The 27614-nt window shown below is 35.5% G+C and overlaps 4 protein-coding genes and 2 long non-coding RNA genes across 10 annotated transcripts; 3 read left to right on the top strand and 3 right to left on the bottom strand.

The window, feature by feature from the left end:
• The first annotated feature begins 1260 nt into the window (after nucleotides 1–1260).
• LOC149597275 (protein argonaute-2-like) lies at nucleotides 1261–7170 on the top strand. 2 transcript variants are annotated; one of them, XM_089861067.1, is made up of 5 exons: nucleotides 1261–1923; nucleotides 1999–2090; nucleotides 2417–2629; nucleotides 4608–4734; nucleotides 4821–7170. In XM_089861067.1, the coding sequence occupies exons 2-5, from the start codon at nucleotides 2028–2030 to the stop codon at nucleotides 4979–4981; spliced, it is 564 nt and encodes a 187-aa protein (XP_089717193.1). In that variant the 5' UTR covers nucleotides 1261–1923; nucleotides 1999–2027; the 3' UTR covers nucleotides 4982–7170. The 2 variants fall into 2 exon arrangements, with proteins under 2 accessions (XP_089717193.1, XP_089717192.1); XM_089861066.1 differs by having other exon boundaries at nucleotides 1261–1928.
• Nucleotides 2416–5165, bottom strand: LOC149597276 (uncharacterized). Its single transcript, XR_016379268.1, has 3 exons — nucleotides 5031–5165; nucleotides 4904–4962; nucleotides 2416–4834 (listed from the first exon to the last, which is right to left on the bottom strand). It is a non-coding gene; the product is annotated as an uncharacterized LOC149597276 (long non-coding RNA).
• A 2140-nt stretch (nucleotides 7171–9310) lies between the features above and the next one.
• Nucleotides 9311–11734, top strand: LOC149597274 (uncharacterized). Of its 2 annotated transcripts, XR_016379233.1 has the most exons (3): nucleotides 9311–10586; nucleotides 10721–10794; nucleotides 10896–11734. It is a non-coding gene; the product is annotated as an uncharacterized LOC149597274 (long non-coding RNA). The 2 variants fall into 2 exon arrangements; XR_016379232.1 differs by having other exon boundaries at nucleotides 9311–10794.
• Nucleotides 11735–12130: 396 nt separating this feature from the next.
• LOC149597273 (uncharacterized) lies at nucleotides 12131–13930 on the bottom strand (the record flags this gene model as incomplete). Its single annotated transcript, XM_089861005.1, has 3 exons — nucleotides 12131–12328; nucleotides 12828–13115; nucleotides 13181–13930. Coding segments are annotated over 3 exons (1170 nt in total), but the record flags the coding sequence as incomplete, so codon positions are not given.
• A 622-nt stretch (nucleotides 13931–14552) lies between these two features.
• LOC149597272 (uncharacterized) lies at nucleotides 14553–20867 on the top strand. 3 transcript variants are annotated; one of them, XM_089860972.1, is made up of 7 exons: nucleotides 14717–15417; nucleotides 15494–15750; nucleotides 15865–16383; nucleotides 16678–16903; nucleotides 17629–17993; nucleotides 18114–18177; nucleotides 18335–18473. In XM_089860972.1, the coding sequence occupies exons 1-6, from the start codon at nucleotides 15414–15416 to the stop codon at nucleotides 18129–18131; spliced, it is 1389 nt and encodes a 462-aa protein (XP_089717098.1). In that variant the 5' UTR covers nucleotides 14717–15413; the 3' UTR covers nucleotides 18132–18177; nucleotides 18335–18473. The 3 variants fall into 3 exon arrangements, with proteins under 3 accessions (XP_089717097.1, XP_089717098.1, XP_089717096.1); XM_089860971.1 differs by lacking the exons at nucleotides 14717–15417; nucleotides 18114–18177 and adding an exon at nucleotides 14553–14692 and having other exon boundaries at nucleotides 18335–20867; XM_089860970.1 differs by lacking the exon at nucleotides 18114–18177 and having other exon boundaries at nucleotides 14718–15417; nucleotides 18335–20867.
• A 717-nt stretch (nucleotides 20868–21584) lies between these two features.
• LOC149597271 (uncharacterized) lies at nucleotides 21585–22641 on the bottom strand. Its single transcript, XM_089861004.1, has 2 exons — nucleotides 22077–22641; nucleotides 21585–21993 (listed from the first exon to the last, which is right to left on the bottom strand). The coding sequence occupies exons 1-2, from the start codon at nucleotides 22109–22111 to the stop codon at nucleotides 21585–21587; spliced, it is 444 nt and encodes a 147-aa protein (XP_089717130.1). The 5' UTR covers nucleotides 22112–22641.
• Between the last annotated feature and the right edge of the window lie 4973 nt (nucleotides 22642–27614).

Below are 27614 nucleotides of genomic sequence, written 5' to 3'. Positions count from 1 at the left end.
CGATTATAATTGCGCGTAATTTTCACATTTTACACGCGAAGAAAGAGGGGCCAATTGTGGGAGAAATGTGACGACTAAAATGGTTTCCAACGGATGACATGATTATTGAAGTTTTCCCGACTCCTGTAGAAATGTACTTAAATTTAATTTAGCGCCCTTGGAAAAACTTTACTTTAGCTCGCGCATTCAAAATGCAGTTTTTACAATAAATATCATTTCTTGGACCACCCAACTTAAGATGCTCGTAACTCTGGTTCAACTAGAGATAGGGGGATGTCCTTAGGATATGTTATAGTCCAAATTGTCCCCCATCTAACCATACTAAAAACTTTGGGCTACAACAAACAGGGGCCGAGTACTTAAGCAAAACGTAAAGAAACAAACCCCCTCCATAGGAAATGAGTTAGACTATACTTTGCAGGCCCATAACTCTGTGTCTACTATAGATACGGGGATGTCCTTTGAGTATGTTATAGTCCAATTTGTTTCCCATCCTATTATAACAAAAGGTTTGGGGTTGCGTCAAACAGGGGCCGAGAAATTAAGCGAAATATTCAAAAACATGCCATAGAAATAATGTCACACCCAACTTTAGAGTCTCGTAACTCTGGTTCTACTAGACATAGGGGGATGTCCTTTGAGTATGTTATAGTCCAATCTGTCCCCCATCCAACCATACTTAAACCATAGGGCTACGACAAACAGGGGCCGAGATATTAAGCTTAGGCGACAGTAGGTCTTTCTTAGAAACTTATACAGGAAATTATTAACCTATGATAAAGTGGGAGTAAAAGTTTTATATTGGCGTGTTGAGGAAACTAAAAAGATAAGGTATAAATTCAAGCCTTCGTTATGGAGCTTGGTTTCCTTCCTTAGAACTGATTAAAAACAGACTTCCTGAAAACCGGGGGAAATATATACCAGTAATATAAATTATACCATAAGAAAATAATATATAGCTCCCTATAAGTATGAAACTCTCCATTAAGGCCATGTAAGCAGCATTTTCTTCCATTGAAATTTGTAAACAGTTTCTAATGCCACCTATTAAGAGTATGTTATAGTCCAATTTGTCCCCCATCCAACCATACTAAAAACGTAGGGCTACGACAAACAGGGGCCGAGTACTTAAGCAAAACGTAAACAAAAAAAAAACCCTCCATAGGAATAGCTTTAGACTATACTTTGCAGGCTCGTAACTTTGGTTCTACTAGACATAGGGGGGATGTCCTTTGAATATGTTATAGTCCAATTTGTAACCCATCCAACCGTACTAAGAACTTAGGGCTACGACAAACAGGGGCCGAGATATTAAGCAAAATGTTCGTCAACGAATGTTATCGTCTCACTTATTGTTATTATGTTACTTATGATTTTTGCACTAAACTTTGGAGGCTCATAACTCTTGTTCTACTAGAGCTACTGGGATCTCCTTTGGATATGTTATAGTCCTCTTTGCTCCCCATACAAGGATACTTTAAACTTGAGGCTACCTCAATATCGTCGTCAACTTATTTTTTGTCTCACTTATTGTTATTAGGTTACTTGATTTTTGAAAATAAACTTTGGAGGCTCGTAACTCTGTTTCTACTAGAGAGAGGGGGATGTCCTTCGAGTATGTTATAGTCCAATTTGTCCCCTTTCCAACCATACTAAAAACCTTAGGGCTACGACAAACAGGGGCCGAGATATTAAGTTTAGGCTACAGGAGGTCCTTCTTAGAAACTTATACAGGAAATTATTAACCTATGATAAAGTTGGCGTGTTGAGGAAACTGAAAAGATAAGGTATAAATTCAAGCCTTGGTTTTCTCTGAAAGAAAAGTAAGAAAAAAGAGGGGCGTACTATTTTATCTTGTATTCTTGGGCCTCCACCTTTTTCCTTTTCCTTAGAACTGATTAAAAACAGACTTCCTGAAAACCAGTAATGTAAATTATAGTTTATGGAATTGGTGGATTTTCTTTGCCTTATATATTTGGCTCGTGTTTGTGTCTTTAGTTTAGATTTAAAGTTTGCAAGCATCAAACATGTCGTGCGTCGATGACTATGGTCAGTTAATTTTCCCTGATTGGGCTAAAACTTCTTTTCTGGTAAGTAACTATTAATTAAAAAGTTTTAATTTATTTGATTACTTAAATTACTAAGAGTGAATTAAGAGCGAAAATATTTGCCTTGCCTGACATATTTTATTTTATTTTATTATTTTTTTGTGAAAATTCACTTAGTTTAAAATTAAGTCCCGTGACAATATTATTATTATTATTAAATAGGATTGTTTTCCCCATTAATGATTTTATTTATTTTATTAATTAACTTATTTATTTTATTTTTTATTTATTTATTTATTTATTTATTTATTTATTTATTTTATTTATTTATTAACTTATTTATTTATTTATTTATTTATTTACTTTAGACTCCGGACTCTGGGCATGGACACATCGTTTGGACAAGATTCTTGGTGGCCAGGTATGGTAATCAACAGGCCGGACACTGGTCACCTAGAATCAAACACGAACGATGCGTGGATCTTACCGGTTTCGTTTTCTTTGGGCTGGACATTGGACAGCCTGAAGCGGAACCTAACCGTGTGTGGATCCACCGGTTTGGTGATAACACCGTCAGTCCGGTAAAATTATATCATCTTTGAATTGTTTTTCACTGAAATACGCATGCGCCACTTCTAAAATTGCATCTATCCCCGATTGAGCTATGAAACTCTAAAAAATACCTCCTTTGAGTAGAAACAAGATGGTCTAGCCCATAATTAAGCCACATCGTTTACTTTAGATTTTTAGCAATACATTTTCGAGGCTCGTAACTCTGGTTCATACTAGGAGTATGTTATAGTCCTATTTGCCCCCCATCCAACCGCACTAAAAACTTAGGGCTAGGACAAACAAGGACCGAGTAACTGAGCAAAATGTTCGTCTCCTCCGGTTAGGGATAATGGCCATTGAGTTCAGAACATATATCCTTCTAGAGTTCTATTTGGATATCGGGTTTTCGCGCTCGCGCGACCATCGTTTTTGAAATTATGGGACGGATGGATAACTTTATCTATTTCACTTAAAAAATACATATTTGTTACTATGGCGTCTGCTATAACTTCGTAATATAGATAGGAAATGTTTAGAAACCGCTTATGATAATGAAAGTAAATTGCTAGATTCGAGTAAAAACAGAGAAGGAACTACATTAACCGATAGCATAAGGACATCATCTCTCTAAGGGCCCAAGCGCATCTATTAGCAAAAACATCTAGTTCTGCTAGATGTGACGTAGACTTTGTATAGGGGCACCTTCCGAATTTTTCGTGAAATTCGCGGGAGAGAAAATTGTTTTTTCAAAATCAGCCACGACCGATATCCTAAGACGGTCGTGGTCTAGAGGCGAGCTCTGAGATAACGCTCCCAAGCGGTTGGGAATCAAACTAAAACAGGCGGGGAGGCGAGTGGCGAGACGCGAGAGAGGAAGGACTGAGGGGAAAAAATAAGTAAGAGAATTTCCAGAACCCCCCAGTTCTCTCAGACACAAGAGGTAAATTCGCGTTTAGTAAAAAGCACGAAGAGCTGTCGTGAGAAATCTTTGAAGGAGGGAAAAATGTTCAATGCCGGGTTACTCTGCAGCGAATGCGCTCGGCCTCTGTTTAGGCTATACAATTATTATACCACTTGAGATGAGACGGGTGGGTAACCAAATCGGACATACATACATTTCATCCGTAACATAGAATCTTGGGCCCTTAGAGAGAGAGAGTATAATTTCCTTATGGCATTGCTCAAAGTATGGTTTGATATACCAAATGAAATCCCTTACATATTCCTGTCTTTTTAGGGAGAAACTTTGGACATATTTCAGAATAGCTCCTGGTAGTCGTTCACTTTTCTTTCTATGTTTATTATATAAAAACTCTAATTAACTTTTGCTTAGACTAATTAATAGGAGGATATTTTGGAAAAGGTGCCAGCTAATTAATGGGAGAATATTTTGGAAAAGGTGCCACCTAATTAATTGGTTATTTTCGTCTGCATAGATCTTAATTTGTGACTCCTATACGTGTATGGTCCTTTTTCTACTTATAATTGCTTTTGTAGCCAACAACATGGACCTCTAAGCCTTTGCGTAAGCCAAAGACTTAAACGCTTGTAACTTTTTAAATAATCATTTGCACCATAATTTTTTTCATCCAATTTTACATATAATAAACATAGAAAGAAAAGTGAACGACTATACCAGGAGCTATTCTGAAATATGTCCAAAGTTTCTCCCTAAAAAGACAGGAATATGTAAGGGATTTCATTTGGTATATCAAACCATACTTTGAGCAATGCTAAATATGGGCCGGGTATTGTGAAGTGGGTTCTGGGAAACACGTCCTTAGAATCGTCAGGGATATTGGCAAAATTTTGTCAGGGATAAGCTGGAAGAGTCAGGGATTTTCAATATAAACATTTCGTCCAAATCCTGTCTATGTATTTGAACACGTTCGAGATATTGAACTGATTCAAATTGGAAATGCCTGCGCTTCCCTCAGGGCGGATTATAAGCCCCAAATCACGTTTATTGTCGTTCAAAAAAGACATCACACGCGATTTATGCCACAGAGAGATGGGACTGGCTTTGGAATGAATGTTCCAGCAGGAACCCTCGTTGATACCCACGTAACTCATGGCGGACATTTCAACTTTTATTTGTGTAGTCACGTTGCTCTTCAAGGAACTAGTCGACCAGGTAAGTCGCTGTGAACGAATAATTCATTGTTACCTTCAATAGCCATGTTGGACTGGAAGTTTTCTTATGCTTGTGATCGATTTCAGGGCACTATAACGGGCTTTTTGATGATAGTGATTTCTCAGCTGATGAGTTACAGAAATTAACGTTCTATTTGTGCCATACTTACTCTCGATGCACAAAAAGTATTTCAGTTCCTCCGCCTGTAATGTTCGCTGATCTCGCAGCCTATAGGCAAGACAATTGATTACTTTAAGCTTAACGAATTATTCAAATTCATATGCAAGCTCACGTACTAGCTTTTCTACAAGTAATAATTATACATTGAATTCCAAAAGGGTGCGGTTGGACAGAAGTACAGTAGAATGTATATTATATAACCATCTTGACACGAAAATCAAATTAAATTTCCAATTAAACCTTTAAATTAATAACGAAGTGCCTTAAATTACCCCTATAAAGATAATATTAGCCCTTTAAACTTAAACCTATCCCTTTAAAACAAACTGAAAAGAAATTCACGGTTTCTAAAAATAACTACAATGAAAGAGGAAATAGCCCATCAAAATTGACAGCGAACTTTCTAGAACTATCCTATACCACAGTATCCACAGTGCAAAATGAAACACCTAGCAACGAAAACTTTTTCCAAGAAACCAGAGAAATACTAGCTTACTAGCCGTTACCCGCGGCGTCGCTCGCGTGTAATAAGAACTTCCATCTAAAATGATATAAAGAATGTGTAGATTTTACTGATGACTAATATTTTTGTAGCACCCTAGGAGCGAAGGCACTCAGCACAGTCCGTCAGCCCGGCGGGATATTTTTTATTACTTTTCACGCGTACATTATTCCAGAAAGAAGGGTTTTTAAGTTTTTGGCCGCCATTTAAAAAGATGGCAATAAATCGAACCCAAAATACCATTCAGCCCGTCTATAGGTTAAAGGAAACCATTGTACTAAATATTTGTGAAATCGGTTGAAACGCGCGGACTTTATTGCATAGAGAATATTTTCTTACATTTCTGGGCGCCATTTTAAAAGATGGCGAAAAATCAAACCCGAAAGACCATTCAGCCCGTCTTAAGGTTAAAGGAAACCATTGTACTAAATATTTGTGAAATCGGTTGAAACGCGCGGACTTTATTGCATAGAGAATATTTTCTTACATTTCTGGGCGCCATTTTAAAAGATGGCGAAAAATCAAACCCGAAAGACCATTCAGCCCGTCTTAAGGTTAAAGCAAACCAGTGTACTAAATATTTGTGAAATCGGTTGAAACGCGCGTACTTAATTGCATAGAGAATATTTTTTACATTTCTGGGCGCCATTTTTTAAGATGGCGGCGGATTGAAAAAATCTTTCTTAGTACGCGCCTACTACTTATGAGTAACGTTCCTGCAAATTTTCAGCCTTCTAGGGCAAGCGGTTTGGGCTGGGCGTTGATTATCAGTCAGTCTGTCAGTCAGTCAGTCAGTCAGTCAGTCAGTCAGGACTTTGATTTATATAGATATAGATTTAGACCCCCAAGCAACAAGACCTTGAGTCACTATCCTGGTACCTGGCCCGAGAAACTTCTAGAACATTTTTTTTTTAACCCTTTAACTGACCAATCCGTATTTGGTCCCAAAACAAAAAGTTTTGCCCATTCGCTGTTAACATGAATACGCCCGGCTACGTCATAAATATGGTCCACTATTCGCCAAACCAAAGTCAATCAACAAACGTCATTATCCCAGAAATCCTTGCGAGAAACTAGAAGTTATATATACGAAGTCCCTCCTGTCCCATAGTCAGTCGATACCTGAAATGTCTAAACGAGACCCTGTCGGCTCACCCCCAAGAAATCTCTAAACGGACGGAGATTATTTTTTAAATCGAAACCTTTATTTTTATTCGATGTTTTTATTTTTATTCATTTGATACCTTTATTTTTCATCAAGTTGAATCGGAGAATATTTTAACCCCTAGAAGAAGAGAGCGCGCGAACCCTTAAATCGAGAAAGAAGAAAAAAAAACATAATTAACCCTTAAATCGCGTAATCAGAGAAAAAAAGATCCTGAAGAAAAACCCTGAAATCGAGAAGAAAAAAAAAAGATCCTGAACCCCTATAAAGAATATGGAAGAGGAGCTACTTGGCGTAAGAAATTAAAAAAACTTGAAACTATTGATTAACTGGCTTGAAACTATTGTTAAAGAACCTGGATTATGGTTGACGGATTGATTCATTTTAAAAAATCTTAACTTTCTATTTTTGAACATCATTTTTTAGTGCATAATTGCACGCTTTTAACCTAACAAACCCCTAAATTTAATTTTTAAAATCTTAAAGGCTGTAGGAGGTAATCCTATTGAGGAGCCATTTCAAAGAGGTTATAAATTGCAAACCTCCCTTAGATGTAAGTTTAATTGTCTTGTTTAATTTCTTTATTTCGACCCCTATAAAAGTGTGTGAACATTTATGAACAAGATTGAATATTATGTTGAATATTAAAATTTGGATTAGAATCTATTTTGACTCTCACTTGACATATACCAACAAACGCGGTCACTTTTGATTCAGAAATTTTATAAGCCCCTCGTTTCCGCTAAAAAGGCCTTAACTCCCCACAACTGACTGCATTCTAACATCTAGTCTAGCGTTTGCGAGGATGAATCATAAGTGAAAATAGGTAGGTGTTTGTCTTGCATCTTCCTAACCCCTCTAGTAAGACGTAGAACACTTCACCTTACCCCCATAAAATCTTAAAGAGCATAAAGAAAAGGCTTATAATTATAATAAACTTTTGGTCTAAGTCTGCTTTCAAGTTTCAATATGCCTAAAATTTCAAGAGATCCTTGGGTACGTTCAGTAACTGCTAGCGTACGCAGCGCTGCGCGCATCGGAGACCGATTTTTTTACTGTACGGTTTTTCGCACTTCCGGTTTCTACGTCACGCTACGCATCGATGTGACACCGATCGCAGCGGCTGGAAGAGCAGGTTTTTTCGATGCGAATCGGATTTATGACGTCATTAATTGAAGTTCAACACGGCGAGCAATCCAGTCCAAAGCCACTAGCGAAACGATAACACATTTTTCTTTTATAGATCTTTTCAAATGAACTGGAATTAAGGTTATTTCCGATTTATCATCGTTAGAAAGTTAATTTAATAACAAAAATAACAGTTTTCTCCTCAATCCAAAATCTCTAGCAGACGCCATCATGGAAAGTATCATCAAACGCAACAGAGAGAGAAAAAAACGTTCAGTGACGTCTGACGTCACTCTGACGTATCGTTCGGAAAAAAACACAACCGCCGTCAATCTAGCAGAATGGTATACCAGCAGAATGAAAAAACCGAGTCAAAAATTCTCCCAGACTCGCGACGGAAAAATTGCTTCAGACCTATGAAATATTCTGATTCTGGCAGAATACCAATTCGCCCCAACCGCCCCCCCCCGAAACCTAACTAATATAAAGTCTACTCATTTATTCTTCATACTCTTAATTGATACTGTAAAATGATTCATTCGCACTATAATTAATTAAATAATTAATTTTAAACGAAAAGGGGGAGTAACTCGGCCCCCCAACGGTGAATTTCCTTGAAACTTTCACCAATTAATCTACTCAAGCTTACAAATCGAATGAGCCATGCCTCATTACTGTAAAATGTTTCATTCGTACACTAATTAATTAATTAATTTTAAACGAAAAGGGGGAATAACTCGGCCCCCCAACGGTGAATTTCCTTGAAACTTTCACCAATTAATCTACTCAAGCTTACAAATCGAATGAGCCATGCCTCATTACTGTAAAATGTTTCAATCGTGCGCTAATTAAATAATTAATTTTAAATAAAAAGGGGGAATAACTCGGCCCCCTAACGGTGAATTTCCTTGAAACTTTCACCAATTAATCTACTCAAGGTTACAAAACGAATGAGCCATGCCTCATTACTGTAAAATGTTTCAATCGTGCGCTAATTAATTAATTAGATTTAAACAAAGGGGGGAAATAACTCGGCCCCCCAACGGTGAATTCGATTTGTAAGCTTGAGTAGATTAATTGGTGAAAGTTTCAAGGAAATTCACCGTTAGGGGGCCGAGTTATTCCCCCTTTTTATTTAAAATTAATTATTTAATTAATTAGAGTGCGAATGAAACATTTTACAGTATCAATTAAGAGTATGAAGAGCATAAGAGTAGAATTTACAATAGTTAGGTCTCGGGGGGGGGGGGGTAAGGGCGAATTGGTATTCTGCCAGAATCAGTTATTTCATAGGTCTGAAGCAATTTTTCCGTCGCGAGTCCGGGAGAATTTTTGACTCGGTTTTTTCATTCTGCTGGTATACCATTCTGCTAGATTGACGGCGGTCTCTAGAGATAATACTGGTCGAAGTATAAACTCCAGAAAAACATTCAGAATGAGCCGCCATAGAGACTATAAACCCCTAGGAGTGGCAGGTCCCCCGCTCTACAAGCGCAAATAATGATGTTGCTCCTAAATTGGTACATGAGAGCTTCCGGCCCGTTTACCAGGAAAAAAGGGGCAACAAGTTGAGGCATTCCTTCCACTCCTTGGGGTTTATAGTCTCTATGGAGCCGCGTGCATAGGCGTTACATAAATCTCGTAGGCGTTGCTCCGGTTACTCACTTACTCCATGGAGCACATCCGTGCTTACTCAGTCACTGGGCACGTGTCCTATAAGAAAATTTTCTTATTTGCGGCCCTCAGTACTACCAAAGAACAGTCTGGGAAATAGCACACTTCCTCTGGTCCAAAACCAGTTTATTAATTGCTTGGACTAGTTTTTTAATTCAAAAAGTGGGGGTTACTGGTCCTCGGGACCAGTTTATTAATTGCAAATCTATAAGAGAACAAAGCCAGGGACCAGTCCGGAGACCAGTTTATTATTTCGGACCCTAGGGTGGTCACTGGTCCCAAGGACTAGTTTAAAAAATATCCTTGGGTACGTTCAGTAACCCTCTTTGATGGCAGCGCTTACTAAGCGATGCCAGATTTTCACTACTGTACGCTTTTTCGCGTTTCCGGTTTTGACGTCATGATGCTCAGCGCTTGCTCATCAGAAAAACCATCTAATCGATATGGTTTTTTTGATGGCGTGACGTAGCGCTTGACTGTTGTAGGCGCGGGATTTAAAAATTAAATTCCAATAATGCTATTCCAACAGTAATTGTATTCGTTTTGTTTACAAAACTACTTCTACCATTCAAATGGACATAATTTTCATAAACAATTTCATTATTTGCGAGTTCATTAATAGTGGACAAGAACCATTTGCGCTTCGTAACGTTTTGGGGGCCAGTAAGACATTTCCCCAACCCCATTTTCGAAAACAGCACTAACTTCAAAATGTGACTTTTCCGTTCAACAACCTTTTACGTCACTGTGACGTCTCGAGCCCATCAACCAAACATCAAGAAAACAGCGATTTCTTTGAGATTTTCGTTACTGAACGTACCCCTTATTTCCCAGACTGCCAAAGAAGTACTACCCTCTGGACTGGAACGCACCGTAGCAGACGTCAGTGGAGGCCATCTTATAGTATTCTAATGTCTATGTACAGCCCCTAACCGTAAAAAAAACCACTACGAAATAATTAAAAAAAAACCAAATGTCAATTTCAAAATTTCAGAGGGAACTTTCTTCGGAAAGTCATGTTAAATTGTTTGGTAGTTGCTTCCTGCAGCCCGACGCTTCTGGGCCGAACATCCTTTTACTTTAGCGAATTAGTTTAATTTTAGAACATCTGTATTTTAATTTTCATGCTAATCATTTTTTTAAACCGGGACGAAGTAATAGTATTTTAAGTTTTTGTACTCAACAAGCGCCTTGTGATACTAGGTAAGCAATAAGCTTTTCTGATCCTGTTTATATATTAACTTTAATTTATTTAAATTAATTGCTATATTTTAAATAAATTGGGCCTTGATTATTACCATTTAAACTTATTGACCGACCCTTGTGTACTATTTTAGTGGTAAAACAAATTCAACAATGCTTGGCAAACTCAAATCAACAACCACTCGAGTCTCTCCTAGAGCCAACGCTGGTATTGTTTCAATTAATTTTTTACGCGAATCTATCTGGCATATTTATCTGATTTAAAAATAGGCCCATTTTATTTAAACTACGCCCTTTTAATTTAAATAGAAGCCACCACAGCTGCACTGGAGAAAGTTATTCCAGTAACAGTTGTGGTACGTTCACGTCCCCTTGTCCGCTGGGAAACCAATGGAGGCGCCAAAATTGTGGTGCACTTTTCAAAGGCGCATAATCAAGTCTCCATTCCGGATCTCAATAAATTTTAAATTAAATTTTAAATTTTAAATTAAATTTTAAATTAAATTTTAAATTTTAAATTAAATTTTAAATTAAATTTTAAATTGTAAATTAAATTTTAAATTTTAAATTTTAAATTTTAAATTAAATTTTAAATTAAATTTTAAATTAAATTAAATAGTAACCAGAAAGGGATAATCCCACGGTTTTTAGCGGATATCTTCAAATTAACCGCATCAAAGACTGAAACTCACATCTATAGCATAAGAGTTTCATTCTTAGAAGTACGTGAATGGATGGGTTTTTATCTAATGAATTGTAATAATTATTAATTTTAATTTAATGTTTTATTATGGACAGATTTCCCATGTTTTATTTATTAATTTATTTTTCTTTTCTTTATTTTTATTCAAACTTTAATAGAACTGTTATTCTTTATTTTTATTCAAACTTTAATAGAACTGTTATTCTTTATTTTTATTCAAACTTTAATAGAACTGTTATTCTTTATTTTTATTCAAACTTTTATAGAACTGTTATTCTATATTTTTATTCAAACTTTTATAGAACTGTTTTATATGAAATAAATTATTAATTGTTATTTATTATAGTTATGTTTAAAGACCTAATTTAACTCGTGTATGATTTTGAAAAGTACTGATGTATGTTATCATGCACGAAATAAAATTCAATTCAATTCAATAATGAAAGTATTTATGATTTGTTCAATCCATCCGGTGTCAAAGAAGTTCATATACGCGAGGATTTCACCGGAATTAAGGTGAGATCATACTATTATTTTAAAGGGAATTAAAGGTTAGGGAATTTTAAGGAGTTGTTAATAAAATCGGGGAATTTTAAGGAGTTGTTAATAAAATCGGGGAATTTTAAGGAGTTGATTTAAAGGAGTTTAAAAGTTATACAAAAAGTTCTGAGAATATTATCCAAATATATAAATCCTGGCTTATGTTGTAACAGAAGTGGTCACTTCTGCTTGTAGGGATGGTAAGTAGGTGTTTTTTTCACTTATTTCTGGTCCGATTTTAATTTTTTTTGGTCTCATTTCAAAGAGATCTAATTAATAACTGAAATATAAACAACGTAGCTTCATAGTAAATAACTTTATTTCCCATTTAGGCCACAAAATATTACATTTTTTTTATTAAGTACAATCACCAATTCACAAGTTCATCTAAAACAGTGAGTAAATGCGGATTCCCGCCAATTATTTTAACTTCTTCGCGCGCTTTTTGATCCAAATTAGTTAGAAAATTCCTTGTATATTCGAAAGAGTCGCAATAAAAAAATTATATAATTATTTTGTGTATATCACCATACATAAAGAAACCTCATGCTCGCAAAGTGTAATTATTTATGATTCTACTTCACCTGTCTGTATATATGTGCCAAATTCAGGCTTTTATTTAATTGAAATTTACATAAATAAATAGAAAACGCTTTTACATCTTAGTGAAACCTAACTTTCTTAACATAATTTGTCTTTTTTTATGCCTTCTCTTTTAAAAATACAGAAAATGCAACATAAAGAAATAGAAAATGCATTTATATCTTAATAAAACCTAACTTTCTTAACATAATTGGTCTATTTTTATGCCATCTCTTTTAAAAATACAGAAAATGCAACATAAATTTACCGCCTTTTTGGAATTATTTTGATTTTTAGTTTCTCCGTCCGCCGCTAGGTGGCCAACGTCTTGTTTTTCCCCATAGCATATAAAATGGGTAAATAGCGTAAAATCGGCATCCAAAAAGCGCGTGTTTCTCTTCCGATAAGTGTGTCTAGGTTATTAATAGTATTCTATTGTCTATGTCCGCGTGTCCAAGCTTTTGCAAACGTTCTAGAGCCAAGAAATACGCGTAATTCGCGGCGTTTATCGTGCTAGCGATACCAAAAATGGAATGGGCTACTGGGATACCACGGCGCAATTTAGAATTGTCCTCAATATCGTCTATTAGTAGACTAGCATTATGCAGCATTTTAATAACCTCACCAATTTGGACGCATATCTCAGTTGGAACGTTTAACCAATGGTTTTTTTTTTTTTTTTTGCTCCTGAGGGGGGATACGAGCTAGGGCTGAATGAAGCCTTACAGCTGCGATTTCTTAGGTTGAAAATTGTGAGGGGAATTAATTAAAGGTTTAAGTGTTGTTTGAGTTTGGTTTTAAATTGCACAAGTGATTTTAGGGAGATAATCTCAGGGGGTAGGGAATTCCAGATGGGGACCAACCGATGGAAAAAAGAGTGCTTCAGTTGATTTTTACAGGCCTGTTGACGAAATAATTTTCTATGGTGACCACGGGTGGGGATAGACGAGGGAGCAGCGGAAAAGAATCTTTGGTCGGGACAATTTAGGATTTTGAATAAACTGATTAGGTCGAGGTAAGACCGACGAGTAGTCAAAGAAGGCCAACCAAGGGTAGATAGCCTACTGTCTCTGGGTTGATGTTTTAGGATACGCGGTAGTCGAGAGAAGGAACCCTGAATGTTGTCTAGTTGTTGAATGTCGAGAGCTGAGTGAGGGTTCCAGATTTGGCTACCAAATTCTAGGACTGGGCGAACGTAGCAGTTATAAATGCGGGTCAGAAACTCAGGGGTGATGCCTGGGAAATTGGCTTTGATAGTGGCTAGTAAACCTTTGGCGCGACCACAAGTCTTTCTCACATGGGAATGAAATTTTAGATTATGATCTATTTGGACACCCAGATCTCGACACTCATTAACACGTTTAAAGGCTTTAGTTAATTTAGTTCTAATTTCTTTACCGGGAACTTCCATGATGTAATGAAATGGTTGTAAGATTTCCGCGTCAGTCGCTTCCGAAGGCAAATAGATTTGCCTTCCGGGTCTGGCACCATCGCTGATGTACTCGCAATTTTCAATGGATCATTTTTCCCTTTTATTGGCGGGAAAGAATTGGGTAAACTACGCCAATCCGACATAATTATTATAATTTTGTTAATAATTTAATTTCAATAACTATAAATAATAAATTAGGTTAACAAGGAACACGCTCAGTATCACCGAGCCGGTACGTCAGACACGCCTGTAGATGGGTGGTACTGTGGCTGGCTCTGCTGGCTAGCAGCGTCGGTCTAGCAGACGATACGTACACATTGAATCATGCGTTTCTGACGTCACTCAGAGTAGTCTTCTACCAGGGTGAGAAATAAGGCGGTGGCACTGGGCAAATGACCAGTTTAAAAATTGCTTTGACCAGTTTATTTATTAAATGCCTGGGGGTCCAGTGGTCATCGTGACCACTTTTTATATTCCCCTTCTTTAGTAAAAAAATAATTCCCAGTAGTGGGTTATAGAAATTAATGCTTATAAAACAAATAAAACAGTATATAAAACCATCCCTAGAGCCATTTCAGTGCAGCTCTGACAGTATGTAGAAATATTAAGTGGTCATTGACCAATTTTTTAATTAAAACCCTTGGGCTCTACTGGTCAAATGACCAGTTTAAAAATTTTCCTTATTTCTCACCCTGGAAAGCACTATGTCACTGGCCAAAGACCTGTGACATAGCGTCTGCTTCGTCAATTTTCAAATAAACAACAAATTCGGTTGCGGTTACTTCGCGCATCGGAGACATAAGGTTATCGACTTCTCGCAGAAGTCTTTGCTTTTTGGGATCATCTCAAGTAACTACTCCATTATACATTAACTTTAAAGCTATTAAGGTTATAACAGCTTTTACATTCAAGCCTTGGCTATTAAAAACTTTAACAGTAAAACTAGATTTTTCAATTTTTTATTTTTTTTGCTCCAACGAGGTTGTCGACGAGCTAGGGCTTGTGCAGCCTTACAGCTCCAAATATAAGTTAGATAATGTGAGAAATCAAATGCCCAAAAATTTTTTAACTCCGGTTTTAAAAAGGAATATTGATGACTGGGAGACGAGGTCATTCGGGAGGGAATTCCAAATAGGGATGGTTCGACGGAAGAAAGAGTGTCTCAGGGGGCCTTTGCTAGAAGGGGGAAGGAATAGCTTTCTATTATTGCCGCGCGTTCGATGGAGGTGGGGAACCGAGGTGAAATAACGCTGGTTTGATTTACTAAGAACTCTATAGAGACTGACGAGGTCTAGATAGGTACGCCGCAGCGAAAGGGGGGTCCATCCCAAAGCAGATAATCTGGTGGCGCGAGGAAGATGACGCAGGGACGTACAGAGCTTGGAAGCGCGACCTTGGACACTATCAAGGAGGGCAATATCGCTTTGGAAAGAGGGGTTCCATAGTTGGCTTCCAAACTCCAGTAATGGCCGCACATAGCAGTGGTAGAGACGTGTGAGAAGCTGGGGAGAGAGGTTTGGGAAATTGGCCTTGCAAGGAGACCGTTAGCACAACTGCATGCTTGCATAACATGAGTTACTGTTTGACATGATACATTATTGATCATTTTTAACATATTTTTCATTGAATCTTTATTGAATTATAATTCAGATCTCAAAATGGCTCAAACCAGTCCTGATCCAAAAATCTCCAATGATTGGAATTCTGTTTTTCCTACCTCAATACAAAATGACACCAACTCATGTGACGTTATGAAGCGACTTTTAGCGTTGTCAGTTTCGAATATTCTATATGTAAGAGGAATTTTCCCAGAGGATGCCTTTTGCAATCAAGAAATCAATGGCCGTTACTTAAAAATGATGAATGATTCCACAAAACCTCTTGGAATGAGAGAGGTTGTCGGATGGGTAAATAATGTTCCAAAACTTAATTACCTAGGCCTAATTCTTAATAGCTAATTGTAGTTAGACGTATCAACTCTAAAAATATGTTTCCTTTTTTACTCTACTGATGATTTTTAGGTCAAGGCTTGTTTTGATGCCTTAGAACGAAAGTATTTACGTCGAGCCATCTTTGGCATATACTTGGATGAAAGAAATACATACAAGCTCTTGGAAGCTTACATTTTCCGCTTTAGCTACACTGAAAACGAAACAATTATCTCAGTTAACAACGAGGCTAGCACTTCAGTTCCCAAAAATATAACTGCCGATATGATAAAGATGAACACTGTAAATTTCATCAAAAGCATCGAGGAATTCACTGAGAACTTGAAACCCCTTCCACCCATTTGCCATTTGACGATTAAACTTCTTTACTATGATGAAATGACTCCGAAAGATTACGAACCCGCTGGTTTCGAGAGTTGTAGCCATTATCCTTACCAGTTTGAGGGGGATTACGATGCTCCTATCCTTAAAGTTAGAAAACTGAATACCTATTACCACACTATGAGCATGAGTGCTCGGTCATGGGCTTTAAAAGGAAATACCGATAACAATAATAACTCCTCGCAACAGTCCAATCATTTGTCTCAAAATGTTAGTGTTAACCATGTTTTACTTTCACATTATGGTTAAAGGAAAAGTTCATGTAACATAACATGTTATCTTCAAAGAACTGCCTTTTTCTAAATATAAAGGGAATAATATTAAAATAAATCAATAAATGATGTCTTATTACAATAAGATAATTAACATTTAATGCTAATTATCATATTGTAATAAGAGATCATTTATTTAATTCCTTTTATATTTAGAAAACGGCCGTTCTTCTAACGTATAATCTTATGTTACCTGAACTTTTCCTTGAAAACATCGTGAATCCCAATTTAGAGCCAGCACGAGAAGCCTAACAAAGAAAATGTGCCGGAACAAATTCCGGAGCCGGTAGGTGATGATGAGTTTGATATTGTATGTCCATGTGGAGACGTTACGGATGACGGTCTGATGGTTGGTTGTGAGGATTGCAAGAAATGGCAACACATAGAGTGTTTTGGAGTCTTGAAAATTGATGCAATTCCTACATTGCACATTTGCGATTCTTGCCATGGAACCAACGGTAACTTTAGTTGTCTTTGGCACTTACAGGGAGCTAAGCGGTCTTATAGATAGTTTTCACACATGGAGGATTCATACCATTTACACCAGGATGCCGGGCTATCTGGCGGACAAAAACACGTCTGCTTTTGTCCTCCAGATAGCCCGGCATCCTGGTGTAAATGGTATGAATCCTCCATGTGTGAAAACTATAATTATATAATTCCTATGAAACCCTATATTTTTGAACCTATCATATATTATCCTTAAATTCCATGAAAGGCCCTATAATATCCTGTAATTTCCTGAAAGATCCTATAATACACTATATTTTTTACTTATACATGAAGTTTTCGTATAGTTTAGGCATCAAATTTATCCTAAAATTTAGTTACTCTTTTAAAATAGAGATGACATTTGACTAGATTTGACCGAAATTGCGGAGTTTGTACTCAGGATTTTTTAATTATATTATATCATTTAATTAAGTTCCTCTGAATTTTCAAAGTAAAATCCAATTTGCTATTCTTTTTTAATAGATTTTTCTACATAGTTTAAGCCAAAGAGTATTATATATGAGCATCCATTTTTATTCCTATATTTTCCTATAAAACACGTGATTTTTTTCACCTATAAAATCCTCTAATTCCGGGAGAAAAAATACCTATTATTCCTATTCCTATAAGGAATTTAAACTTTCGGTTGGGCTTAAGTCAGGCAACAAAAATCTTCATTCTTTACATTCAGGCCAAGAATGCTCGGATCCGATAATTGCCAGTTTGCCACCGAATAAACGCAAAGATCTGGCCCTTTACCGAAGAATTCTACGTCATTGTGCAAGAATCGATGAAGCTTACGTCACACTCAATCAAATCATGAAAAAACTTGAGGTTGAACGATTCGTAGCTCAAAACATTATGAAACAAATGGAAAGCGAGAAATACCTAATGGGTACGAAAATCACGAAGAATGTTCAGAAAGGAAGTAAAAAGATCGACAAGAAACGTATCGAGGAAGATGGCTCCCAAAAGTATTTTAATCCTGATTATGACATCACTTTAACTTCGTTTTATAAAGCAGCCTCATTTGAAGCCAAGAAGGGACCGAGCAAGGTACGTAATTCATTTATTATAGTGTGTGGTTGGTTCCATGGTTTTCGTTTTCGTTCAAAATGTCTCTGCAAGAAATGGAGCTTTAAACGTTAGCTTTGAAGTACCGGTTTCCGTTTTCAGGGTAATGTTTGGCAGTAATTGAGTTTTGCTGCAAAATGTTTGGGGAATAATATACTTTTTATCGGTATGTTCTGCACATTATGGAGCACACACATATTGTCTATTATCACTGTAAATATTAAACAAACGCAATAGTCTGGTTTTCTGTGCTAAATAGGCCAAAATTTCAATCAAACAACATTAAAAAGCTAGCTTCAACAGTAGATAATTTAAATTTTTAGCGCAAGCCCGCGGCGGGAGACGCAAACACTTCGAACAGCTCATTGGATATTTTTGATAATACTGACTTAGAAAGTGTTATCAGTAAAACAGAATCACTTTCAATTGACCCTGAACCACGTAATTCCATGAACAAACGGAAAACTAATCAGTTAAGACCAGGATCAGGTGAGGGAGACAATGAATTGGTCGAAAATAACCCGAACAAACGTGCAAAAAACAGCCAAGGTGATAAAAATATTAACGTTTGAACAAAATGCTCGTAAACATTTTGTTTCCGATATATTTAATTTTATTTTAAATGACATGTAATGTCAAACATTTTTTGAAAAAAAACAAAAAAACAAAAAAAAAACGGGAGTATTTAAGGGAGTTCTACGATATGGGACCAAAGATATTTGTTAAAGTTGTCATGAAAGCTCAGTATTCTAGTAACCAGTTACTTAAAACCTGCTCAAAACTGGTTACGGTATATTATTAGTGCAATACATTTGATTATGTTACTTGAGTAACAAATTTTCGGTAAATTATCCCATAATTAAAATTTAATCAATGTTTTCAAGGTAAATATATTATAAACTATATATTTATTTATTCATTCGACTTAAAATTCATTCGAACTTAGTGTAATTAAACAAATTCTTTAATTGCGTAGTTTAAGCGATGTGATATTAGGTTTTTATTTTATTCCTAGTCAAATATTGACAATTTCTAAGTCAAGAACAAAATTGAAAGCCCAAAGATGTACATTTAGTCATAACTCTTATCTATAGTCGTATAACTCCCTTATAAACTCAGCTCATTATCATATATCGTTCAGTGTAATAAATCAATTTAACCGTCCATATTATATCGTTAAAAATATATTTATATGTTAAATGAAATGTTTATTGTATAATAATAATATCAACTAGGCACCTTTTTGTGATAAAAAACAAAGAAATATACTAATAAGAATCTCTAGTCTAGGCTGACACTGAAATATTTTAGTCTGAAAATGCCCTGACGATTTCTTAACATCGTAACCATAAATTTTTTTCAGACTAATTGTTTTCAGTAACGAAAGTTTTATTTTAAAATTTCAATTTGGGAAAACTGACATAATTGGTTTAAAAATTTAACCAATGTTATTACTATTATTATTATTTATATCTTTAATGATGCAACCAGTCGTTGTCATTGTTTAACTGTGATCAATTGTTCATCTGTATAAATACTTTATATATTATATATTTATATATTTGGAAACTTTAAAATAACCAAAAAAAAATATTTTTAAAATATTAATTCACCACTTCAAACTTTAGGCACAAGTGAACTGATGATACAGTTCATAATATCATATGACATTGTAGGTTGTAGCTTATTCATTTGGGACCAAATACAATCGCCGAAATAAGTAAATAGATACGAGGTTGTTAAAGGGATATTTAAGAGCAGCAAATAGTTTTTGTTAGCGTTATTATGAAATATTTTGTTTGTAAATCAAATCATTTTGGTATTTTTATCCATGTGTTTCGATTAAAATTTCTCGTGTTGTATTTTGATTAAAATTTCACGTGGCGCCTTTCGATTAAAATTATTACGTGTCGCGTGTTTCCGTTAAAATTTTCACGTGTCGCGTGTTTCGATTAAAATTTTCGCGTTTCGATTTAAATTTTCACGTGTCGCGTGTTTCGATTAAAATTTTCGCGTTTCGATTTAAATTTTCACGTGTCGCGTGTTTCGATTAAAATTTTCGCGTTTCGATTTAAATTTTCACGTGTCGCGTGTTTCGATTAAAATTTCTCGTGTCGCGCGTTTCCGTTAAAATGTTCACGTGGCGCGTGTTTCGATTAAAATTTTCACGTGTAGCGTTTCGATTAAAATTTCTACCACTACTACTACTAGATCGTTCTGTGATTGGCCATGAAGTTTAATCGAATTTTTTGGCGCTCCTTATTTGGTAGTTAGTAAGGTACTAATTTTCGGTGAATTAAAGCGTTCCTTTTGTTTATTTTCACTTGAGATATTTGCGTTTAAAAGTACATACCAACTTCAATATAGTTCCAATATATTTCTATTTCGTTAACTGCGTAAAATATTTTATTAAATATATTATGATATATATCTATAATTATTTAAACAAAGCCATTATATGTTATTGTTAGACATATCAAACATGTTCAAAATATCCAACACTTAACATGTATGTATAAGACATGAAAGCGGTATTTTACTAGTCAAAACATAAAGATGCAAAACGCAACAAACAAAAAATCTGCAGTGCCTTAACATGATACAAAATACATAAAACACCCGCGCGCATTTATTGTTTATGTATTAATGTTCTTGGCGTCATACAATACACATGCGTATATCCTATTTAAAAAAACACGTTTCCAAAATATATATCGTTAATTTTGTTCAACATTGGCATAATTTAATGTGCCTTAAGGTTATATGTTGTGACTAAAGAACCAAAAAGAAAAGAAAAAAAAACACTCTTAAAATGTTACCAAAATAAAAATATTTTATTACACTTTAACATGAAAATGTGTACGTTTTTAATTGAAATTTGAATCCCATTGTGAAATTTGAATTAGTACCTTAGTAAGCAATCGCCGGGCCGTGATGACATCTTCAAATATCATCGCAGTACCGAAAGAATTCAAGGCAAGTCCACCTCTATAAATATTTTATTCACTTCAAGACAAAACGAGAGTAGTAAATTATTCAGCTCAAACGACTTTACCAAAAAAGTGTGAAATTTTGCAGGACGTTGATTCTTAAGTAGTAGGCGAGCATAAAGAAAGATTTCTTCAATCCGCCGCCATCTTGAAAAATCGCGGCCAGAAATGTACTAAAACCTTAATTATCTCATAAAGTAGTACATTTCAACAGATTTCTTCAATATTTTATACAAAGGAAGGGTCTTATGACTTTTGGGGCTTCGGTTTTCCATCATATTTGCAAATTGCGGCCTGAAAAACTAATGAAAGCATCCCGACGTGTGCCTTTGCTACTAAGATAGTCGTTATATATGAAATAATGAAGCAATTGCGTCAATCTTATAGAATTTTAATATTTGTAACGTAATATTTATCCAACAAAGGGTTAATATTATAATTACAATATTTTAATAGACTTTTTTTCTCTTAACAATTTATTTTCTGTGTTTTATATAGATATATATTTCAATTGTTTACAAAAGTATTTACAAACTCTTTTAAGAATATTATCAATTCTTTTTACAAAAACTAAATAACTCTTTCATATACTTATTGCTGTCCATTTATCGTAGTAGACTGATTGCAATTTGAATTTATCGAACTTAACGATGCTGTTTAAAACCCCCATCATTTCACGATGGCGTTTAGCTTGACTTCTTTCGCTTTCAGCTTGGGCTCTTCTTATATCTTCGCGTAATAAGTATAATTGGTCGATAACTTGGGCATTGGTACTTCTACCCTTTTGCTCGTTAAGTTCACGTAAGTCTCTACGAAGTAACGTTAACTGTTCGGCGACTCTCGTTTCTTGCTTCGTACGAGTTTGACCCGGTCTAGCAATGGAACCCATTTCATTGGCAACTATTTGAGCGGCGATTGCCGAATATTCGGCTTGGACTTCGCGGTCACAGTGACGTTTGGATGGAGGAACGGTAGTAACTTCACCTTCTTCGCTATAAAAATGATTATAAAACTCTTATTTTAATTAATTAACAATGTATTAATTAGTAGAAGAAGGTTTCATGTATTTACTAACCATGCATCAAATTCAATGTAGCCAGTGGCATCCATTGTATCATCACCCGTTTCGGCGTTAAAGTCAAATTCGTTCCAACCACTCAATTTGTCCAAGACCAATTTTATTTCTCTGGGTAAAATATAATGTTAAGAGGTTCGATTTACCAGACGCCACTAAAGCAATGGCGGATGGCGCAGTAGTCTTTGATTATTTTTAAGACTAATTAAATGTACTTATTATCATATTGTAATAAGAAATCGTTTATTTTAATTTAATATTTAATTCCTTTTATATTTAGAAAAGGCCTTTCTTTTAAGGTATAATCATAATGTTATGTTTCCTGAACTTTTTTTTTTAAGCGGAATTTAAAACAATTAGGTCTCGCCTGTGGTTTAGCTCAAACCACGACGCTATAGTCGAGGGGCGGAGCTAATCAGACCGCTTTGTTTTAGCTCCCCCCTCGTGGATGAGTTATGATTGGTTCAAAGGTAAAATTGGTGTGTAGAAGATTAGCCAGCATGTTAGGAGCGTCTTGTTTCATAGAATTCTAGAGGGCCGGTAGGCCCTTCTAGATAAGAACCCACACCCTCCCGTAATATTAAAGAAATAATTCACAGATTTTAGGCTTAGCGTCCCATTGAAAAAGCATGGGATTTTTGGTGGTCCACTCCATCGAATAACTCAGAAACTACTGTGAAGTTAAGGTTCGGAACACTTTTGAATTATCAAGCAACTATTGAATGTTGAACTTCTGAAGTTTGATTAAGAACAATTAAGTCTAAGTATTATATTTTAATTAATTTATAAATCATGGTAAAACCGTTAAATATATTACACTGTTTGCATAAACATTTTATTCAGCCTCCATCGGGTTTGTGGCGCATAGGATAACGCGTCTGCCTATGGAGCAGAAGATTGCAGGTTCGAGTCCTGGCAAGCTCGTTGTTTATTTTTACAGATCTTTTATTCAACATAAATGAAATAATCCTATAAGTACAATGTTTAGATAATATTTTGTTACGAAGTACGGGCTTGTGGCGTAATGGATAACGCGTTTGCATTCGAGGCAAAACATTGCAGGTTCGAGTCTTGGAAAGCTCGTTGTCTATTTTTGATGAAGAATCTTAGTATATAAGGGAAAATTCTTAAATAACAAACTTTCAATGAAATGTGCGCGTGCTGGCGCGTGGTTTAGAAATAACTTTTTTTTTAAATCTATACAAAAAGGTCAACTAAACTTAATTGAGTCACCAACCGCCTTTTTATATGAAATAAGTTACCACCCGCCTATCTATGGTGAATTAATTTACCACTCCCCTGCCAAATGATTTAAAATTTTAATCTTTCCCATAAAATAATGAGAGGCACTTGGAGTGAGCCAATATGCTCACGATCATCTTACTGGAACATCGAATTAATGAAGTTTGACAAGCATATTATTATTTTTATAATATATTAATACAAATTAAGGCTGAAGGAACAGATATTATATAAAAAGGACTTGGTTTGCCCAAGCCTTAAAAACAAAACGATAAGAGTTTTTCCAGTTGTCTGAAGCGCGGATATTATTTTTTTCTATTGAATTTTAAAGACAATCCGTATTTTACTACTCTTTAGAATTTAATTCAATCACCTGATTTTACTGCTAATGGATTAGTTTCCTATAAATTAATTGAAATAAAAAATTACTTATCTCAGATTTTTCAACAACAATTCCATTTTCCTGAAATATTTTATCATGAATTTATTATTTTGAGGGATATCGTGTAAATTTAATCAAATTGACACTTTCTTTTTTAATTTCCGAGGATTTTCCTTTCAAAAGGTTTCAAACACATCAAGTTTTCATAATGTTGTCAACTAAATAGCAACTCAACCAACACTTCTAAAATCTTTCCCACAAGTACTGATATACACAGTTCAATAATTGTGACTGTGCTTAAAGAAGAAACGAACCCGTTTATCAAATATTAGAGAGGTGATAACAGCCCCCCTTTGTATTCTAAAAGACCGCATAAAATACATTATTAATGAGAGAATTATTTGAAAATTAAAGTACGTTCTCCATTGAAAAGAAAAAATTTCATGATAAAATGTTTCAGGAAAATGGAATTGTTGTTGAAAAATCTGAGATAAGTAATTTTTTATTTCAATTAATTTATAGGAAACTAATCCATTAGCAGTAAAATCAGGTGATTGAATTAAATTCTAAAGACTAGTAAAATAGGGATTGTCTTGAAAAAAATAATATCTGCGCTTCAGACAACTGGAAAAACTCTTATCGTTTTGTTTTTAAGGCTTGGGCAAACCAAGTCTTTTTTATATAATTTTTGTAGGATCTCAGTAACGTTTTCCATCGGTTTTCAATTTGACCGTATTGAAAATGGTTTCCATTTTCGCGCATAAAGGCTGTCAGTAACCTTGTGTTTGTGTCGTTCCAACCGCAAGAACCACTTGGTGTGCAAATAACTTCGTACTGGAAAGAAGATTACACGTTTCCGCATAAGTTTATAAGTGATATGTTCCATAAGTATTCCAATAGGCATATCACAGTCTGATTCATTTCAAAAATTGAATATTAACTTTTCAGTCCAAGTTTTCCCCTAGTGTCTAAAGTCATTATTCCTAATCAATTTTAATTCATTTAAGCCTACACCACTTTTAAATGAAGTAAAAAAGCGGTCTTTATGAACTTTCAACCCCCCCCCCCTTGCCCCCGCTTCGGGAATTTTTTTATTTGTTATCAAAATAATTCAATATTCATAGGATTTTCTTCAAAACTCGCTCGACTTCAAAATAGGCTATTTAGTAAAGAATGCGAGGATAGAAAAGCGGCGGTGTTATTAAAATTACATTAGAGAATTTTTGGGGCATTTTCGTTTGGAGCCAAATGTTGCTATTCGAGCAGACGTTTTTATTGAAAATCCATAAATCCTTGAGAAAAATTTTAAAATCCAGTTTAAGCGGTTTTATCCGCCCCCTCCCCTCCCCCGAGAAAGAGAGAGCGAGAGAGAGAGAGAGAAATATTACGCAATTTCTTAACTTTGTTATTTTTGTTAAACAATCTTATTGTCTCAGGAGGCTAATTTAGCGAAATGAGCTTGTCTACGTTCGCACTATCAACTTAATTAACGTGGCTAAATATCTCTAATGGGAACACGGCACCCCTGAAAGTCATCTTAGTACATCTTAAAGGAATTTTTCCATTGCCACGGCAACCGTCTCCCACGCGCGGCATTCTTATTTTTAATAACAAGCGATTACGCAAATATTTTTAGGGTACACAATTTACAAGATTGGCAATTATCCAATTAAGGGCGTTAATGAAGTACCCTTTAAACCCACGCGTGACGTCATTCGACCTATAGAACTTAGTAAGAATTAAATAAAACCAATTATTGAGGGTTTAGGCTTTACAAGTATTAGTTCTATTTGTTTGAATATTGGGTGACCCTAAAATGTCTTTGGTGTTTTGGTCACTTCATATTTTGTCGAATTAAGGTTGGAATTTTCTCGCTCAGGTAAACAGATAAGCTATAAGCTATCCTTTCCTTTCGAGTAACGGCACCCCGTGTAGCGCCAGACACTCAAACTCGGGCATCCGTCATTACTCCGCCTTTGACGTTTCAATTAAAAATAATAATTATTAAAATGTAATTATTAAAAGTAAATGACTTTCGAGCGGGTAAAGGCATCGATTCTCTTTGAATATACGTCCTGGGATACAAAAATAACATTAAGTGTCACCTGCTGGTTCTTAACGGCCCGAAATTTACCTTAGAAATTGTCTTTAATAACACAGCGCGGTCCGTAAAGTTTCAAGCGGTTAAGGCCTTAATTAAGGCTTTCATTTTGTTAGTTTTAAAACTATTTCACGTTCGCCTCTCGTAATATAAGGCCCTCGAGTGTTTTCGGAACCTGATGCCCTTAATTTGGCCCCAACCCCCGTTTTATATCGCCCAATAAAGGGCCTCACCGTTTCCATTCAAAATTTAAACCCGCTTGGAAATTTTAAGATATTTAATTAACTTAATTGGAAATTTATATTATTCAGGACATTTTAAGTTGTTATTATTCAGTTGGATTTAAATATAATTAGACGGTGTTATTTTAAAGACACGAATTTCTTGGAATTGTAGGAGGGGGGGGGGGAATTAGTTCTAGCAAAAAAAAGGAGGGGCCAGCATTGATTTGGCGGGAAATTAAAAACCTATAAGAAACACACCCGACAAGTTAGAATCATTATTGGAATTTTTGAATTCATAAAAACCCCCAAGTTGGGACCTTTATTGCAACCAGGTATGGCGATCGGGCCCCGCTTCGGCAATTACTTAATATATTCCCAATAACTCCACCAATCAATTTCACTTCGCAGCGTTTCCCCCACGCAATCAGTCCTTCCCCCCTTGTCCCTTTCCGCCGACACGAGAGCGTAAGCCAAACTATAGTCTGTCAAACGAAAGAAGAGCCCTGAGAAATTTGTCCAAATTGGTGTCGCCACCATCGACCCCATAGTACTTTATCAACTTGTTTTGTTTTGTCAATAGTCGTCTGTAATATAGTCTGCTATAAACAGATAGGCTTAATCGCAATAGAACCAATAAATTTTGCTATATATATTTAATATGTTTATGTTTCATGGTTTTTTACGATCATCGAGTATTAAAGAATAAAAAAAAAATAAACGACAAGACACCAGTTTTATCTTTGTTGAACTAGCATTGCAATATATTTTAATGACATAAGTTAAAGTACTTTTCCATAAGTCTAAGTAGTAAGTAGTTCAGCATCAAAGCGTCTTCAGTCCACATCTTCATCAGAGTCTTCGCTGTCTTCTTGCATATTAATTTTAAGAGGTTCAATTGTGGTTTCGATGATGGAATCTTTTTCCCAATACTCATGCATTATATTCTCGACGTGAACATTATGAAATAATAAAGCGTCACAAGTCCAGACCAGAACCCTGAAGTACGAAATTGACGAGGTTGCTAAAAGTAGAGGTCACACGGTAGTGAGGATTCCACCGTACCATTGCCAGTTTAACCCGATTGAACTAATATGGGCACAAGTGAAGAACGACGTTGCGAAGCAGAATTCTGGTTTCAAACTCTCGACGGTCAAAGATGCAACATTGAGGGCCATTGAACGTGTGACACCAGAGAATTGGCGTAAGGCAATAGAGCACGTCGAGAATATAATGCATGAGTATTGGGAAAAAGATCCCATCATCGAAACCACAATTGAACCTCTTAAAATAAATATGCAAGAAGACAGCGAAGACTCTGATGAAAACGTGGACTGAAGACGCTTTGATGCTGAACTACTTATGGACAAGTACTTTAACTTATGTCATTAAAATATATTGCAAAGCTAGTTCAACAAAGATAAAACTGGTGTCTTGTCGTTAATTTTGTTTTTTATTCTTTAATACTCGATGATCGCAAAAAACCATGAAACATAAACATATTAAATATATATAGCAAAATTTATTGGTTCTATTGCGATTAAGCCTATCTGTTTATAGCAGACTATATTACAGACGACTATTGACAAAAC

The sequence above is a fragment of the Phalangium opilio genome, unplaced genomic scaffold, assembly GCF_054372755.1.
Source record: "Phalangium opilio isolate 3A_F unplaced genomic scaffold, DU_Popi_V2 ptg000362l_1, whole genome shotgun sequence".
Classification (NCBI taxonomy): Eukaryota; Metazoa; Arthropoda; class Arachnida; order Opiliones; family Phalangiidae; genus Phalangium; species Phalangium opilio.
The sequence above is the reverse complement of the archived record's forward strand: the minus strand, read 5'-3'. Positions and strand labels throughout refer to the sequence as shown.